This window comes from Branchiostoma lanceolatum, chromosome 3 (assembly GCF_035083965.1).
Source record: "Branchiostoma lanceolatum isolate klBraLanc5 chromosome 3, klBraLanc5.hap2, whole genome shotgun sequence".
Lineage (NCBI taxonomy): Eukaryota > Metazoa > Chordata > Leptocardii > Amphioxiformes > Branchiostomatidae > Branchiostoma > Branchiostoma lanceolatum.
Genome location: NC_089724.1, coordinates 11658953 through 11676965, shown reverse-complemented (window position 1 = coordinate 11676965; position 18013 = coordinate 11658953). Strand labels below are relative to the sequence as shown.

Here is an 18013-nt window from a genome sequence, read left to right as displayed (position 1 = left end):
GTCCTCCCTGCATTTTGAATGGTTTGTCCTAGTATACTTCGGAGACGACACTGTCAGACTGTCGGAGTCAGCACCACAGCTTCTGTCTTCAGACCTGTAAATCGGTACGAAACAGCTACATTTTGTACTATAGAGTTGTGTTTAGCCGCTAGTGTTGCAACAGGAACAGCCCCCTAGTTCACAAACCCTTATAGAGCTGCCCGGTTTTATTGAAAATGGCTGAAAAGTTCTGTAAAGTACTCTCTCCAAGCAGAGGTTAGGCTCCGGCTGATTTTTGTTAGGCGGTTTTGTTGGGCTTTCTATAAATTGTATTCAGCTTTTCTTTTTATCCGCCAGCCAAACTCAAAAAATAGATTCTTGTTGTTCCTCACGACTAGTTTCAGCAGGCAACACATATGTAGGTGAATGAGTTTGAACCTCCTTGGTCACGTTGGTGTCGAACGTTATCTACTCTACTCTACTCTACTCTACTCTACTCTACTCTACTCTACTCTACTCTTATCATTTATGTCAGCTGAAGTTTTTCCACTCCTGACTGATGAATTATATTATAGCCAGTGATATAGTATTCTTATGTTGTTTGACCACCTTATACAGTTTTGATATCCATCAATAACTGATGTTTTGATTCCTTGTACCTGAATACTTTTTTGTCCCTGATAGACTGCCTCATTGCATAACACAACATGTCTTGTGGTGTACAAGCTGGTCTGATCAGCTCACGCCGGCCCGGGGTGGATCCCTGCTCCTAAAAGTCTTATCCATAAGTGTGGTGGGTCCTATCAAGGAGGGGATCAGGACGACTCGGACCATACCAACTCGGCCCATCTGGTCATGATCAGCTTGGCCCATCACCCTGGTCACCTCGACCCAACCACCAAATTTACACAAAATATAGCAAAAACACCCACCTTCTAAGCAACAACCTCATGGCTGTAATTTTAACAAGTTTTTTCTTTGCTCAGCGGGTATTTTAGTGACTATTTCTTCATGCGCTGGCAGGCCTGGTCATGTTGGCCCGCCGTGTCCTGGGGCATGTATATTCCACAGATACCCCTTTCCCTGGAGTTAGATGATTACCCTCTCTCTACTCGTGTACTACTACTAGTATTGAAGAAATAAAACGCAAAGTTTCTGCTCACTTTTAGGCGTTTTACTGTAGTAACAATGGCGTCGCTTTGTCAGACAACTTCGAACTGCTAACATTGAGGTTTTTGAAGTCCCCAAGCCACCGGCGCTTAGGCAATCAAATTTTAATAGAGCCATTACCCATGACCCATGACTATTTTCAGTTTTTTTCTGTTGTTAGGCCAGCATCATGACCCGGCATGCCAGGAACTGTACTGCAGGGGCAGTGTACACCTACCACGAGAAGAAGAAGGACACCCAACAGTCAGGGTACGGGTCACAGAGGGCTCGGCTCAGCAAGGACTCCATTAAGGTCAGTTGTAGTTATCATTACATACTGTATACGGTTCATGATGTCTGTATAACACATGACTCAGCCTAGCCTGAGGTCTACCCAAATATCTAAAAGTAAAAGGTCAAACGTACAATATCCAACAATATTTCGCCACCTATCCTAAATGGTTTTTATGATTGTACATTTTGTTTTAATTCAGTGGCAATACTGCGATTTCCAATAAAGTTATTTTTATCTTGTATCTATGGTTACTGGAGACAAACCTGCTAAGCAACACAATATACATGTTCTGGATAGCATACTAGCCTAACGTATAAAGTTGTGCCTTGTGGGACTTGTGCAACAAGGATAAGGAGTTGAAGTCTGAATCACTTGAAGTTGAAGTTGAGTCAAAGTTTTTTTCTTTTCCAGGACTTTGACTGTTGCTGTCTGACACTCCAGCCTTGTAAAAACCCAGTGGTGACGTAAGTTATGCTTTGTTCATAAACTTTGTACCTATCAAAGTCTTATGAAACTGATCCTTTGCCATTTTACAAGTCTTCACATTTTTATCGTAGAAAATACACATAATCGTACTCTACTTGGTGTAGCATAGTAACTGAAGTGGCTTAGACAAGATTTACAAACGCAGACTTTCACAAAATGTGTGTCTTTATTTCGGTGGCTGAAATACCCTAAATGCAAAACATATCTGGCTGTTTTCTACACTTTAAAAAAGTTGGCTATGTGAAGATTAATCTACCACTGTCTGGTTTTCTCCCTTGCAGCCCAGATGGCTTCATCTATGATAAAGAAGCCATTCTTGAGTACATCCTTCACCAGAAGAGGGAGATAGCAAGGCAGCTTAAAGCTTTTGACAAACAGAGGAAGAGGTTTCAGGTAAGGGTGGCAGCTGCCTGTACATGTGTTGGTCATATCCCTTGTTTAACTAGCTTCTCAGCAATATCTGCTGCTGATAGAACAAGTAAAATGTAGATGCTATGATATAGACTCAGTCTTGTCTCTATGTAGTTAAGATAGATAAATATGACATGTCATAATGGTTTTGTGCAAAGTGAAATGGGTCTCATGGCCTCGGGAAGTGTGTCATGTTGAGAGTGACTTACATGTGTACTAGTATAAGATGGTCTTGCTACACTTAAAACAGGAAATGTAGGAGGGTCGGCAACACTAAACAGTAACTTGAGGAGGACTGGCAATGCTTAACGCAATGGTAAATTAACTTATTCTTGTGAAAGATTTGGGGAACAAGATTATTGGATTGTTCCTTTGTGTTCATGGGGCATGTGGTATACCTAGTTTGTGTACACCAACACAACCCAGGGCTCGAAATGCTAGGTGCATGTGCACCTTTGTGTACCCAAAATTGGAGCTGTGCACCTAATTTTTGACTGTGGGTGCACCAGTGCACCTAGATATTTTTGTAGGCTATAGGGTAAAGGTACTTTGATTGTACACTAGTATACAGAATATGTTTTGAAAATGTAAGTATCAGAAAAAGCAATGTAACTTTTTGTTGGACTTCATTTGATGTATAACCTAGCTATAGAATTACAGATTGAAGTTCTTTAAGTTAAAGAAAGGCAATAGCGTTAAACTTTATAATTATGTTTTGCAGACATTCAACTTTATTTTATGTGGTGCACCCAAAATTCTTTCTGTGCATCTAATTTTTTTGGTTGGGTGCACTTATTTCCAAAAATGAATTTCGAGCCCCGCAACCTGACGCTCCGTTGTTGACTTTTGAACAATCTGGCATTAAACCTTTGGATGCAAATGATTTTTGCATTGAATAACTTAAATGATGAATTTGGCACACCAGTAACAAATAATGTGCTACTAGTAAATAGGATTAAATCTACCAATTACTTGCAGTTTACTATAATGTCACTGTGGGGCACTTCTGCACCTCTGTACATTGGAGTGATGTGTCTCTGCCATGCACACAGCCAGTAGGAGGTTGGCTTTTGTTCAATGTGGAATGAATACTATACATATACAAATTGCAACATGGTACTGTGTAAGATAAACTAATGTTGGCTGTATCATCAAACAGTTACGTCAATGGTCACTATGCAGTGCTAGTTTGGTGCAAATCCATGCATTTTTTTCAGACAAATTAGATTGATGATGACTAGTTAGGCACACAAACATGATTTTATTGCTGCATGACTCATGGATGGTAATGCCGTATTACTAGTATTCCTAACTTAGGCCACACCAACTTAATCTTATGGATAACATCCGCGCGCGCATTGATTTTCGCCTGTTGTCCAAAAAAAAAAAAAAAAATCACCTCCTCCAAGGCTACACAGAACTCCGGAACTTGCTGACTTAGATTGCCGCAAAAGGCTAGCATTGTGCCGGCTTGTCGGAAAATTGAGGCGTGTTTGTGGATTGGTATGCCATCGATGTTGGCTAGGGGGATTTTGCGTTTGCACAGTTGTACGAGAGGATCGCGGCGGCCAGCGAGTATCGCCCAAACAATTTCAAACAAGACCTATCCAGAGTGGCTCTCACACGTTTCTTTTGCAATAATGAGAGACATGGGAGAGGAATTGAGGGATTGGCAGAGGTCTCACAGTGAGATTTGTGAGCGTAAACCATGGAATGCTTAATATGGAGTTCAATGCCATGTATGTTGAAAGTGCCCTTATGGGTGTATATGAGTATTCTCATCACAGTCATATATCATCCACAGTCCTTGGAGCCAGATACCTTCTATAATAGTATACTTCTTTGGTCGTTCGTGTCAATATATTAGAATTCAATCACTTGCGCTGAGTCTGCTACGATGAACAAGACAACCTACAAATAAACTGTGTTCTGTGGTTCAATTAGCAATACCAGCTTTGTAGTAGTAGTCCTGTGGTTTAGCAGCATTTTTTTGTTGTTTTTGCTGGATTTTCTTTTTTTTCGCCCGCGCGCATTAGTTTTGGGGTCTCCAGAGGATGATGATGATTCACTGTGTTCTGCGGCTCAGAGGTTGAGGAAACAGCCTCTGGCTGCATTCAGTCTTTCTTCATTTCTTTCCACTGTGCCTTCTTTCCTGCGAGCTGCCGTAGCTCTCTGAGTTTCTTTGCTGTTCTTAGGTCTCCAATTCCTTTGTTCTTGAGGTCTGTTTTTAGGACACTTAGTAGGTTTGTGCAATGTCTTCCTTTTCTGGCCTTGTATTTGTTGCACCCCACTGTAGCAAATTCTAGTGCCTTTTGTGCTGGAGTGTCTTCGGGCATGCGGAGGATGTGCCCTAGCATGCACCACCTTAGGTGGTGAACTTTTACTGACAGTTGGGTGGTGTTGCACATCTTATATAGTGCTTTGTTAGAGATCTTGTGGGGCCATTGGTACCCTGTGATTTTGCGCAGGTGTTTCCGATGACATGCATCAAGTTTGTCCAATGCTGCCTTTGGCACTGCCCAGCTATTGCAGTTGTATAGCATTATGGAAACACAAGTTGCGTTGTATATTTGCAGCTTTTTAGTCAGGGGAATCTTTGACCTGCGGATCCACAGTTTCCAAAACGATTGGAAGGCGATGTTAGCCATGATGCAGCGTGCCTCTATGTCTGAGGAGCTGCACAGTTGCGATCCCAGGACCTTACTCTTCCTCCAGCTCTCCACTCCTCGGAGAGTTTCGTCATTTTCTCCTGTTTCCTGAGTGTCAGCCAGGTAGATGTGTGTAGATTCTGTCTTACCCTCGTTGACAAACAGGTTTGACTCTTTGAGGGTTTTGGCAGCTATTGGGAGGAGTCTTTGTAATGTGTCCTTTTCTTCATCAATAAAGTCCACGTCATCCGCATATTCCATTTCTAGTGGCATACCTAGGCCGGAAACTGGAGGGTCTGGTCTTGATGAACTCCTCCGTATAGATGACAGTGCAGAAGCAAGGTAGCAGGTGAACAACACCGGGGATAGACTATCTCCTTGTGGGGAGCCAATAGTGGTTTCAAAGTCTGCTGAGTAGGCATTTTTGACTCTGACTTTCAGCTTGGTTCCTGCCAGTAGTAGTCTAACCAGTCGGAGTTCATCATCGTTGCATCCTGCTTGATCTAGCACTTCCAGGATTTTGGACCTTTTGATGGTGTCAAAGGCTCGGGACATGTCTATGCCCATCTTGTAGAAGTCCCAGTGCTTGGTCATGACCACAGAAACTAACATACGTTGAGCCCACACAATATCTGCGCAGCTGCGTCCCCTCTTGAACCCACTTTGATAGGGTCCGGTGAAACTGTCTATTTTGTCCCTTGTACGATGCAGAGCAACAGTAGACAGGATTTTCCTTATGCTGTTGAGAAGGACAATGGGGCGAAGGTTCGCAGGTGGACCAGGTGCTTTTTTGGGTTTGGACAGGGCGATCAAGGTGCCTTGACCAATGGATTCGATTGGATGGTGGTGTTCAAAGGCATAGTTAATGATGGAGGCAATGATTGGTGATATGACATCACTCCCATACTTATATAGTTCATTGCTAATTCCATCTGGCCCCGCTGAGCGTCCGTTGTTAAGGGTCTTTATGGCATTTCTAACTTCCATTTCTGTGATCGGTGCTTCCAGTGGTCTTGGTTCTCCCAGGAACGGTTCTAGTTCTAGTTCTCCAGAGGATGTCATCCATAAAATCAAGTTGGTGTGGCCTTACTGCAAGTAGCAAGGGTTAGCAGAAAGTATACATTACACATCCATGATACAGGATAAAGCTTTGCCTTTTCACATTACATCCATCAAGTCTCTCAGATGATGATGAGCCATCATTACCATCTATGTTACTGAAATGGTAAGGATGGCTGTAGAATATCTTGTCCAAGTAACGTACATGTAACATAGCTGGGCAGTGCATAACTCTTTTTGGTGATTTTTCACAATTCCAAGCAGTGATGACCAACCCCAGTGACATTTAGTACATCCACATCCATCCCCTTTATGTCATACCTGGGCCGCGAAAATGTTTCATACGGGTGTTCCGCATTGTATGATAATTTACCGTATCACTCTGGGTTCTACTTTTATCACACAGGCTTCCATGGAATATTTAGAATGCATTTTGAGTGCACAGAGTGTGCCGCTGTAGAAAATACAAATACTGGATTCGGTCATTGGAATTGCGGCTGTTAGAATTTTTTGTTTGAGGACACCAACTTTTCTCAACTTCTGGCGCATTTCACATTGAATTGCATGTTTTCTTGGGTGGGTATGACATAAATAAAATACAACACGTTGTATTCTATACATATCATACAATGGGAGAACCAATTAGATATTAACCTTTAAACTTGCCCTCAAATCAGTTATCAATTGTTTCATCTTTATAAGAGTCATTGCATCAGAAAACCAGGCATAGGTTGGAAGATGGGAGTCGGACAAATTGGCTCATACTTTGTATAATTGTGATTAGCTATGTGAAACTATGAACAGCCTCAGCCATATAATTAAGTCCCTTCAGCAATTTTTTTTCCTGGGACCACCTTTGGAACTTATGATTAGAACTTACTGAAATTGCGAGGGCTACACTGATAATTCTGATAAAGACATGGGCACAAGTGTTATATTTCCATAAAGCATTTGGTTCCTGCAGACTTTTACAGACCAAATGTTGTTGCATTGAAATTAAGAGGGTGTTCTGAGGGTTTATCAGAACCAGTGGAAGCAGGATTTTCATCTCGCAAAATTTTAGCCATTTGTAAGGGTCTTTTCCCCCGACAATTGGCAAGATTGATGAATGAAATGAACCTTTGCTGGAGAGAGGAACATCTGTGGATTTAAAAGCAAGCATTGTCTAATTGGGCCACGCATAGCCACAATGTATTTATGGGGATTTTTGGGTTAATTTCATCGCTTCATCTTCAACTTTTGGTCTGTGAAACTCCTGAACCCATGCTTTATGGAGATATAAAACTTATGTCCATGTCTTTATTAGAATTATCATGATAGTCAATTGCATTTTCAGGTCTCCAAGAGGGGTCAAAAATACATAACGAAAAATAGCTGGAGGGATTTGATTATATGGCTGTTCATATATATATGTACAAAGTATGAGCCGATTTGGCCTACCCCCATCTTCCGACCTCTGCCTGGGTTTCTCATGCAATCATCCTGTATAACGAAGCATCTCGAAAAATACCTTGTGTAATGTTTGCACTAACATTGAACTTATTTTCATTTGCCCTGAAGGAAGATGAAGCTCAAAAGCAAAAAAGTGAGAAGCATTCCAAGATAAGAGCTTTTGTTGACAAAGGTAAATGTAACTTTTGTTTTTGTGAATGAAATAAGTTTAGTATGTAGACGGATGATGTAACTTGATGATGGATTGTGGATCAGATTGTAAATTGTGATCTCTATCTCAACAATTGTTGTTTGGCATATACATTGTAGCTTAGCAGATTGGTCATTCTTGGTCTGGTCCTTATGGGCGCATGTCCTTAGCTGTGAGAATGACAACTGCTATAATCACCCCGACCAATCGAATCACGTGAATCGCATTGAAACTCAGATCACAGTGACCGTGATTTAACGTTTACAAAAAAATAGTTTCTACTACTTTTCTTTAAACGTTAAATCTCGGTCACTTTCTATTACTTCCAAAGTGCCAAAATTGCCAATCTAAAAACATCTCTGGAAAGCTGACACCTTCCAGCATCTCACTGGCGAGTTTATTTTGTCAGATTTAGTCGGGAAATGGCTGATTCGAATCTGAGTTTCAATGCGATAGATTGGTCGGGGTGTATAATTGATAGTGAAATATATCTAGCCATTCATATACAACTTAGAACCTCTTTCTTTAAAGAATGTCACCCACCAATGCAACCTATATGTACACTTTCACTGTACTGTGCACAATAGCTCTAATTATCATTGATGAGCGGTAATGCGCATACTGTATTTTATGAAAACTGTGGTATGTCATGTATGTTGGACTGTCAATACCTTAGGCATAACAGACGTCATTACTTGACTTATATACTGTAATTCACTTTAAGTTCACGGTAGCAAAGTTTCACGGTGTAAGAAAAATGGACATTTTCACTGAACTTTAACTTCACGGTGGTAGCAAGTGACTTACAGAAAGGATGTGTGAAGGCATCATAAATAGGTTTTTTACTGTGATGATAAGTTCAGGGTCCAGCGGTGATCATGACAGTGAAAACAGTGAACTTAAAGTTACAGTGAAAGAAACAAGAACTACAGTATTATATAAGTCAAGTAATGACGTCTGTTATGCCTATATATATATATATATATATATGTCTATGAACAACTTCCCTAACTCCTTAGCAACAGTACTGTCTAGGAATGTCAGGGTTTTTTTTTTAGGTCAAACTTTGCGAAAAAAACTCATATCATGTAGATGAAATGCACATACTTTGAACCAAAGACAAAGTCTTGAATTTTCATGAGACTAACATATTGTACATTTACACACTCCAGTGTTTTGTTTTTTTAGCATGGAAAGTTTGTACCTTTATGGAGCTCAAAATGTACACTGTACATTGTATTAGGAGGCTACCCAGTACAGTAACCTTTTTATTGATGTAGACATTTATGTGAAATGTGTCTTTCATGTATGGTACAGAGAAGAGCATTGTCAGCAAACCCCTCAACCCCTTTACTGGAGCTGGACCCTCTAAGACAAAAGGTAAGGCATGTTCTACTTCTTACTTGGCAGATATTTTTCTGAGACAGGGCGGGGGAAGGAAATAAGAGTGGAAAAACTTGTACATGTGCCACGTATTTGTATGTTTGCCATGCTTATCTTTCTGTAGAATATATTCAGATAAGGCCACAGCAAGTAAATTTTATGGATGACATCCTCCGCAGACTCCGAAACTAATGAGATAGGGCGGAAAAAAAACAAGACACGCAAGAAAAAACAAGATTCCTATATTTTCAAATTTTTAGATCATAAATCTTGTTAAACAAGAATTGAGGCGACAAAATGTGATATCATGATCAACAGGTCTTTTATTCCTGTATTCAACCAATGAGGTTTCATATATAATTCAAAACCTCCTTGTAAACATGTCCTTGTAATGTAACATGACCTATTTACGTGTATGGGAGCAGTTTACGTCCAGTTTGGGTCATGTCCACATGTCGCGGTGTATCATGCCAAAGCCTGTTCTCATGAGCAACAAAGAATGTCATAAGTATGATCCTTAGCCTTCCCTCTTTTATACAAAACAATGAAAAAGGTTTACGTCCAGCGATATTACAATACACTCCTGAACCGGTAACAACAAGTTGCACGGAAGCGTCATGCATGTCGTATTTCATATGTAATTCGACACCGCGTACTTCATCATGTGTTTCTAACTTACAGTTACACGATAGCTAGTTTATTTTGAAAATAGCTGACGTTAAACCTTTCTTTGATATTCAGACTATCCATGTTGATTCGAGGTTTGAAACTCTTGCCAGTTTTAGGAAGGTTTGGTGATACAACCTAGCGACCCCCGCTCAGATGATACATTTTTGCACGGCATAACATAATGGCCATGCGTTTATCACGTGAATGCCACGTGCTGCTGATGTCGGGGAAATAACAACACAAACATTGTTTTCTTCCATCGCGTCAGGCAAGCGGAGGGACAAACATAGTGACTTTACTGTCATTTGTCTGTAGACTACTTTCGACAGTCACTGTGCATTTTTTTCTGGTTTATGTTCTTCAAGCATAGCGCTAGAAGATAAAAGACTGAAGTGGACGATATTAGGTAAACCTAGCCGTATTCTACATCATATGGCCAGTATAAATACATACGCACGGCGTTTAACAGGCAGAGAAAAGCTTACAGACCATGCATTTTTCTTGTTAGAATAGCTTATATTTCTGCCCATGGGTTTAACATTTGGCTCTGTCCGCGCGGTTTTAAGATAGATAACGTTTTTAATGAATCGGACGTTAACTGGTCATGTTACGTTAGATGTGTATACATCTCAATAGACTAACTACAACAAATACAGAAAAGAGCTTGCTATACCATCATCTGAAGCAACTACACTGGGTATTCATATGCAATGAAACACCTTGTGTATACAGCTCAATTAACTAGAACCAAGGACATTATATAATGTCCTTGTTAGGCTGCACCAAGTAATTTTTATGGATGACGTCCTTTGGAGACCCTAAATCTAATGCGAGAGCACGAAAAAAAACAAGAAGGGCCGAAAAAAACAAGATGCCTAGATTTGAAATATAATAGTCGACGACACATGTTAGGACACAAATTGAATGAGAGAACGCAGTGTAACAACTAACGATTCTTTTATTCATCATGAAAACAGCAATAATTTGAATAGATCAGTTGAAGTTGAACAGCAGTTGTTGTCCTGTCCTGTTTCTTTCCATATCCCATTGATTATGCAGGCCTGCAGAAACATAGTATATTAAAAAGGCAACATTAGTTGCTGATTAACTCTTCGCATGCATTACTACATTTCTACCTATGCTTTAGAAATCCTAATGGATAATAGCAATTATTCAAGAGCCAAATATGGACCAAAAATGATAGAAATTAAAAAAAGCACATATTTCCCCAACAAGTATGAATAACCAGAAACGAATAAATGATCATTATCCATGCAGAATACATGAATGCATTCATCTTATAATTACACTCCCCCTTCCCAGATTATAATTTTTTCGTACATGGTACTTGATCCAAATCAGACTAAAGTATGGAACTTTTCATACCTCAAAAACAGACTTCAGGGCCTAGGAGCTTCAGTTGTGGCAGCTGTCTTGTCGACCCCATGCGGATGAAACACCCAAAATGCTTGGTTGCCTGCCCCACCTGTAGGCCGGAGTAAACTTCAATGCCTCCCCCGATCTTCTCGTCATTGCAGAAGAAATGCACTGTAGCTGATCTTGACAAGACTTGCTTAAAATTGTACGGCCGAAACTCACTGGCTCACCGCTACAAGTCTCTCGTACAGTTGCGCGAACGTCAGCTCTCCCTGACCGACATCGAGAGCGTACCAATCAACAACAACGTTGCCGCCCTTTTTCACTTTTATGCTCACATACTTAGAAAAATTTCCGCTGCTGACAGGAAAAATCCTGTCAGCAGTGGAAAAATCTGCACTCCTGACAGGATGATCCTGTCAGCAGTAGAAAAATTGCACTACTGACAGGATGATCCTGTCAGCAGTAGGAAAATTGCACTACTGACAGGATGATCCTGTCAGTAGTGCAGATATTTCCACTGCTGACAGGATCGTCCTATCAGCAGTGCAATTTTTTCTACTGCTGACAGGATCATCCTGTCAGTAGCCACTTCCTTATTTGTGCATTTTGCATGACACGTTTTACGTTAATCTTACGATTTGCCGCACTGTCGTAACTCTCTTGTCATAGTTACAGGAAGCGGAATTTTTTTTTTTTTTCTGGGAACAGACCAAAATCAATGCGCCCACGGACGTCATCCATAAAATTACTTGGTGCAGCCTAACCAAATAAAAAAAAAGAGAAAAGCAAAAATACCCTGTGCAATCTCCTTCCCGCTCTTTCATTTGTCAACACACATACAACAATACTCCACACAGTACAAGCCTACTAGACAGTGTATGTGAATAGTGTAATGATTCAAAAGTGTCCAATTAGTTCACCATTTAGTTGATGTGATTTGATGATTGAACTGGTTAGATTTTAAGCGTGAATGGGGTCTTGGTTGCTGGGCAGCTCAGTGGCCTGTGTGCTAATGATAAATTTACAGCAAATGCATTTCTATCAGATTTCCTGGTTTATGAGGATTAAATTAAAAGGTTTGCAACATTTTCACATGCCTATCTTATTAACCATGCATTGAACAGACCCGACAGAGACTGCAGGGGCCAGTGCAGCTGGACCAAGTACAAGTACAAGTACAGGAGGTGCAGCCAAGGACAAGCAACTCCCCAGCTTCTGGATTCCCTCCCTCACACCCAAGGCAGAGGAAACCAAACTGAAGAAACCTGTGAGTGGTGATGTGTAATACATGTTTTCAGGTCTTTTTAATGATTTCCGCTGCAACTACAAATGAATTTGAATAAGAAAGTTGTAGTCAAGGAGAGAGAATTTTAGAAGGATCAGAAATAATGTAACTTTAAAGTTTTCCTTTATTGTTTTGAATTAAAGCCCAATATTAATATTGCATCCTTTTGCAGAAATGGAGTCTTTAATCTGTGGGTGTCTGTAATAAATTTGATTGCTTGAATTCTTATGCTGTTTGTTTATGGACTTTTTTTTAGTTTCTTTGTACGAAATAGACCAAGTTGAACTACTAGTACTTGTAGAATAAGTTCTGTATGAGATAGATCATAGTTGACAGCAAATTTAGGACTGAAAACCTGAAAAACATATTGCGCCAGCAGCTAAGAAAATATCAAAAGACATTATCCTAACCAATCCATTTCCTTAGTTACATGTACTAGTATGTAATTATATTCTGAATAGAACTGGAAAATCATATAGACATATGCTCTTGTCTGACCTCAGGAAGAGAAGGTGCGCTGTCCCATGAGCGGCAGACCCCTGAAGATGAAGGACCTGATCCCCGTAGTCTTCAAACCTGTCAACGACCGGGATAACAAGACATCCCTCATCGTCAAACAGGTCCGTCACCCTTGACTTTGTAAACCCCAGATGCGTGACATGATCATGCAATTAACCACTGTCTCCTGCTGTTATGAAAAAGAACCTGTGGCTTGTCAGAGACCCTTCACTAACAACATCATTATCGCTTATCAAAATGTCTTACAAATGTACATAGAGGCTGTTCTGAAATGACTTTTCTACTAACTAAGACTTTGCCTTTTGGCGACAGAAAATTCTTGATCCTAGAAGCAAATTGATCGGAAGTTGTATCCATGGAGGAGATATTTCTTGTTGATGGGATGGTTGGGAGCGCTAACAAACTGTAACTAAATGCATTTATGTTCTCAGTGGTTTAATATTCACAGTTTTTGAGGTAACTTCTTCAACACAAACCTAAAATCACAGAAAATGCTCGTTCTGTCTTCTGCCCACATACCACATTATTTCAACTGCAAATTAAAAACTATGTAGTCTACATTTTCCCCCTGTCGCAAAATCAAGTCACTGCGAACGTAAATGCTCTTACAGCACACATGTTACTGTGAAGATGCAGTTGTAATGTTTTTCAGTTTATGTTAGATGTGCAAACGTCTGACAATGGCAGCCAACTACTCTTACAGGTTCAGTTCAGATGGAAGGTTCTGAAGACGATGGCATGTTATTTTGAATGGGGTAGGGACTTTCCCGAGCAGCCTTCGTAACCCCTGCTTCTCCTAATGGGTCAGTGAAGTCATGCTTGTCTTGAGCATTGATGTTTCTGGCCTAGGGTGAAGAGATCCTGCTACAATAACAATTGAGCCGCCTTTCTTCGTAAATCAATGGCAACATCAGGCTCTAATGAATTGATTAAAAAAAAAAAGGATCTTTAGATTGGAATATACGTGATTGACAGGAAGTTGCCACATCTCCTCCTCCTCTGGTGCTCTTCATTTCCCCTGCCTGCCTACGTGCTGACGCAAGTTTGGCACCCAGCGGAGCCTGTCATCAGCGCCTTTCAAACTTCCACAATAAGATCATCATTGATGTGACAGTGCAGATTTCATATTCTATGAGTGGGCATCAGATTTTTAGATAATGGGGGAAGACAAATATTGTAGATTTGGAAATGTTTGCGTTGGTTTTGTCTTCTCCACCACGAAATCATGAATGCTGCAAAACCATGGTTTCCCTCCTATCGAAATATCAGATCCTCGTGAAAATTCATGAATTTATAGTATGATGATGTTAAGGTACATGTATATTAAAGCTGCTAGATCAAAACATTGTTGATGCAAATGTTGTTAATAAATCCAATGTATTACTACTGTGACCAATATATTGTAATCCAATGTATTACTAACTGAACTGCAGAGTTGTTTCAACCACAAACTTAAGGCACTCTGAAAACCTTGTTTCCCCTCCTGCTGCAAAATCAAATCCCCCCAAATAAATGAATTTACAGCATGATAACAATCAAGGTATATTAAAACTGCCAGATCAAAACATGGACCCAAATGTTGTAATGATGATGATGCTGCAAAAGTGATTATCCAACGAGTCAGAGAAGTAGAGGTACCTTTAGGTTCACAAAGTGCTTCGTTTAAACTTTGTGGCAAGGTGGTTCTATAGGTTAGAAGCAAAATCAGCCAAATTTGAACAAGATGGTGCTGAGATCCTAACAAGTTAGTGCAGCACCTTTATTCGATTGCCTAGAGAGAGAGGCCAGATTCAATCAAGGCCAAAAAGTTCTGTCTTGTCCCCACGGCTGTCTCCAGGACCCGTCCCTCTGTCCTAGGACAGAAATTTGCTTGTTGGGACGGACAAAAGTTTCACTCCAATTGTAAAAAAATCATGACATAAAATTGATGAAAATGTACAAGTTAACTTAAAATGACAGATTTATGGAGGAAAATTAACAACATTACCTCCCAAACAGTGAGCGGCACGAGGAAAAAATCTGGAAACAGCCCTGCTTGTCACTCATGTTCTGTGTTGTCACTTGTGTTTAAAAATTGTGCTATTTACTCACTGCTGAAAAATGTGGAACTGCTCAAAATGTATCGATGTCAGTGATTTTCAAACCAAAATATGAATCAGAGATGTAAATCCTATCTGAACCCTTTTCTGCATCTCTTGTTTTGTAGGTCCGTTATGTTTGTGCTGTTACCGGTGATGCTCTTGGGAATTCTGTTCCTTGTGCTGTTCTGAGGCCATCGTAAGTTCATGGTTGACTTTATTGTATAATCAGTATGTGAACAGCAAGTGAGGAATATACTGTACACAACATAGATAGTCATGATCAGTTTAGTTTTGTATACCCATACATGTATTTGCTTAATGCCCATGTCTGTCATAATTTGAGATAGTGTAAACTCGGATCAGATATAAAAATCAACACATTCAAAATTACATTAAGAACATTGCGTATGTTTTTGTTATGCTTTTATAATCAAGGGGACAGAAACAGCCATGTTAAATAAATGAGTGTCAGCATATCATAGAAGCATGGGCGACTTTAGGACATGTACATGTTTAGTTCATCAGCCTGTGCTAAAACTTGAAAGACTGAAGCCCAGCTGGTGCACAGTTCTTTGTTTTTGTTTATGACTACTACAATGTACTTCACATTGTAGCGGTGCTGTGGTGACTATGGACTCAGTGGAGAGACTGATTAAGAAAGACATGACCGATCCGGTGTCTGGAGACAAGCTGAAGGACAGAGACATTATTCCAATACAAAGGGTAAGGTGCATCCATTAATACCCATGTGTCTTAATAAGATATTTGACTACCCTGTACCCCTGTATGAAGTCTAGAAGAAATGAAAACAACATGTAGTTTTACTCTCTTTGTATGAAGTCTAGAAGACTTTTACTTTGATCTTATAACAGACCAATACTGTTTCTTTATTGATGAAAACTTGCACAGCATAGGAAGGTCAGATTGTCATTGGATGCCTGACTTACGTGATGTGTTCTGTCTATCAAACAATTGATATTTGAGAACCACTATGTAGGTAGCCAAGTCCCAGTCATTGCAGTGAACAATTACATCAAAACTGCTCTCCCAAAATTTAAGTGGAACATAGAATGGTCACTCTGCAACCAAGTTAGCAAATGAAAACGTTTATTCTAAAGATTCCCAGATAGTTTCTACAACCTTTGATGCCTGGATAGATAGTAAAACTATTTTAATCATACCTCAGGGTCTCATATCAGTTAGTCATCTATTCATTAGATTCTGAGTGAATAAATAAAGCACAGCAGGTTCCTGAAACCCTTTATTCAGCCTGCTTCTTTCCACAATGGCTTGTTGACAGTAGGCATATACATCTCTGCCTGTCGGTTTGACTCCATGCCGGAGTCTCTAATAGAGTATTGGTACCATGTAAATTACTATCTGATGCCAAATTAGCCCCACAGTTGGTGGGTATGAAATCATTACACATCAACTGTCATGTTCCTTGCATGAGTGGGAGAGAATCTAGCAGCTGTACCCCGCGACAGAACATGGTTCATTGTCTGAGGAACACAGGCTCCCCACTCCATCTGCCTCCTGCTGGCATGGAGTCTTCCCTGGGTGTATTTTTAATCACAACAAGTAATGGGCTGTTCTGTACTCTTTTTACTTTATCTCAACAGTGCAACTTGAGTAAAGTCAGAAAAATTATTTTAGAATTAGGAACAGTAGCAAAGCTGAGGCCTCTTGCTTAATGTTTTACTTTAGAATGTCCGAAAACCAAGAAAAGTTATTGGTCTGATCAGGAGTACCCTTGTAGAGTGGAACCTGAGTTAGCAGAAGTAGTAGTAGTAGTAGACTGGTTAATTTCCACAAGATAACAACATGGAATAAAGCTTGTTTGCAGCTACAGGGGCTGAGTTGCAGAGATTTGCTATACAAGAGTTTTACTACAACTTATTATACAACTTTGAAAACATACAGATGCACACAATTTACAGTCAAAATTTGTTTAGTTCGAGACCTATTTAAATCTGAGTTTTAACCTTATCTTGTTGATTATCAATACACTGTGGAGAATTATTGACAACATCCAATAAAATGCCAAGAGTGAGTTGTCTGTGCTTTTTTTTTGCAGGGTGGAACTGGATTTGCCAGCAGTGGAGTCAAGTTGGAGGCTAAACAGGATGGTCCAGTCATGCAGGCATAGTTCTGTCAAGATTCACAACCTTTGACATCGGATGTCAAAAGTCTGGATAATGTCACTGGCCTTAGGGGCATTGTGAATTACTTTATGCATGTTGTAAAAATGTACTGTGTATCAATAAGAAGATGGCAGTACTTTGTATTTCTATTCTATGGTTGCCATTACCAACACACATATTTTTCCTGCCATATTCCCCATATCTTCCCCAGAAACACAAAGCTAGTGAAGATGCATGCCACCTGTAGTCTAGATTTTAGTTAGGGGCAAGTGGCAATAGACCAGGAGTGGGGAACACAGTCGGGGGCTGGGTAACACAGTCAGAATCAGGGACAGGGAAACATGGTCAGAATTATGCACAGGGAAGCACAGGGCAGGGTAACAAGGTCAGCACCAGGGACAGGGAAACACAGTCAGCACCAGGGACAGGGAAACACAGTCAGACTAGGGACAGGGAAACATGGTCAGAATTATGCACAGGGAAGCACAGGGCAGGGTAACAAGGTCAGCACCAGGGACAGGGAAACATAGTCAGCACCAGGGACAGGGAAACACAGTCAGCACCAGGGACAGGGAAACACAGTCAGCACCAGGGACAGGGAAACACTCAGCCAGTACAAAAACACAGTCAGCACAAAGGACAGGAAAACACTCAGCACCAAGGACAGAGAAACACTGTCAGCACCTAAGACAGGGAAACAGCCTCCAAAGGGCCTCTTTACATCCCAAGACCTTTCAAATATGTTTTATGATATGTATTATGTGGTTAAACAATAAAGTCTCTGGACAATTGAGAATGTGTGGCATCTGTGACTACCAGAGTACCAGCTGTAATCAAATCAGGGTCAGGGAAACACAATCAGGGACAGGGAAACACAATCAGG

The 18013-nt window shown here is 40.4% G+C and overlaps 1 protein-coding gene across 3 annotated transcripts; it reads left to right on the top strand.

The window, feature by feature from the left end:
• Positions 1-3: 3 nt before the first annotated feature.
• On the top strand, positions 4-17926 carry LOC136430273 (nitric oxide synthase-interacting protein-like). Of its 3 annotated transcripts, none has more exons than XM_066420729.1 (11): positions 4-104; positions 1315-1441; positions 1835-1887; positions 2191-2302; positions 7588-7651; positions 8987-9049; positions 12226-12368; positions 12890-13006; positions 15112-15182; positions 15601-15709; positions 17064-17926. In XM_066420729.1, exons 1-11 carry the CDS (start codon positions 19-21, stop codon positions 17133-17135), a joined length of 1017 nt encoding a protein of 338 aa, XP_066276826.1. In that variant the 5' UTR covers positions 4-18; the 3' UTR covers positions 17136-17926. The 3 variants fall into 3 exon arrangements, with proteins under 3 accessions (XP_066276826.1, XP_066276828.1, XP_066276827.1); XM_066420731.1 differs by having other exon boundaries at positions 12-104; positions 1310-1441; XM_066420730.1 differs by having other exon boundaries at positions 37-104; positions 1293-1441.
• Positions 17927-18013: the final 87 nt, after the last annotated feature.

Excerpts from the sequence above, each read along its gene's own strand:
- LOC136430273 (XM_066420729.1), top strand. The coding sequence starts at position 19 with ATGGTTTGTCCTAGTATACTTCGGAGACGACACTGTCAGACTGTCGGA. Across the intron at positions 12,369-12,889 it reads AAACCAAACTGAAGAAACCT|GAAGAGAAGGTGCGCTGTCC; the intron begins GTGAGTGGTGAT and ends GTCTGACCTCAG. Across the intron at positions 13,007-15,111 it reads CATCCCTCATCGTCAAACAG|GTCCGTTATGTTTGTGCTGT; the intron begins GTCCGTCACCCT and ends CTTGTTTTGTAG.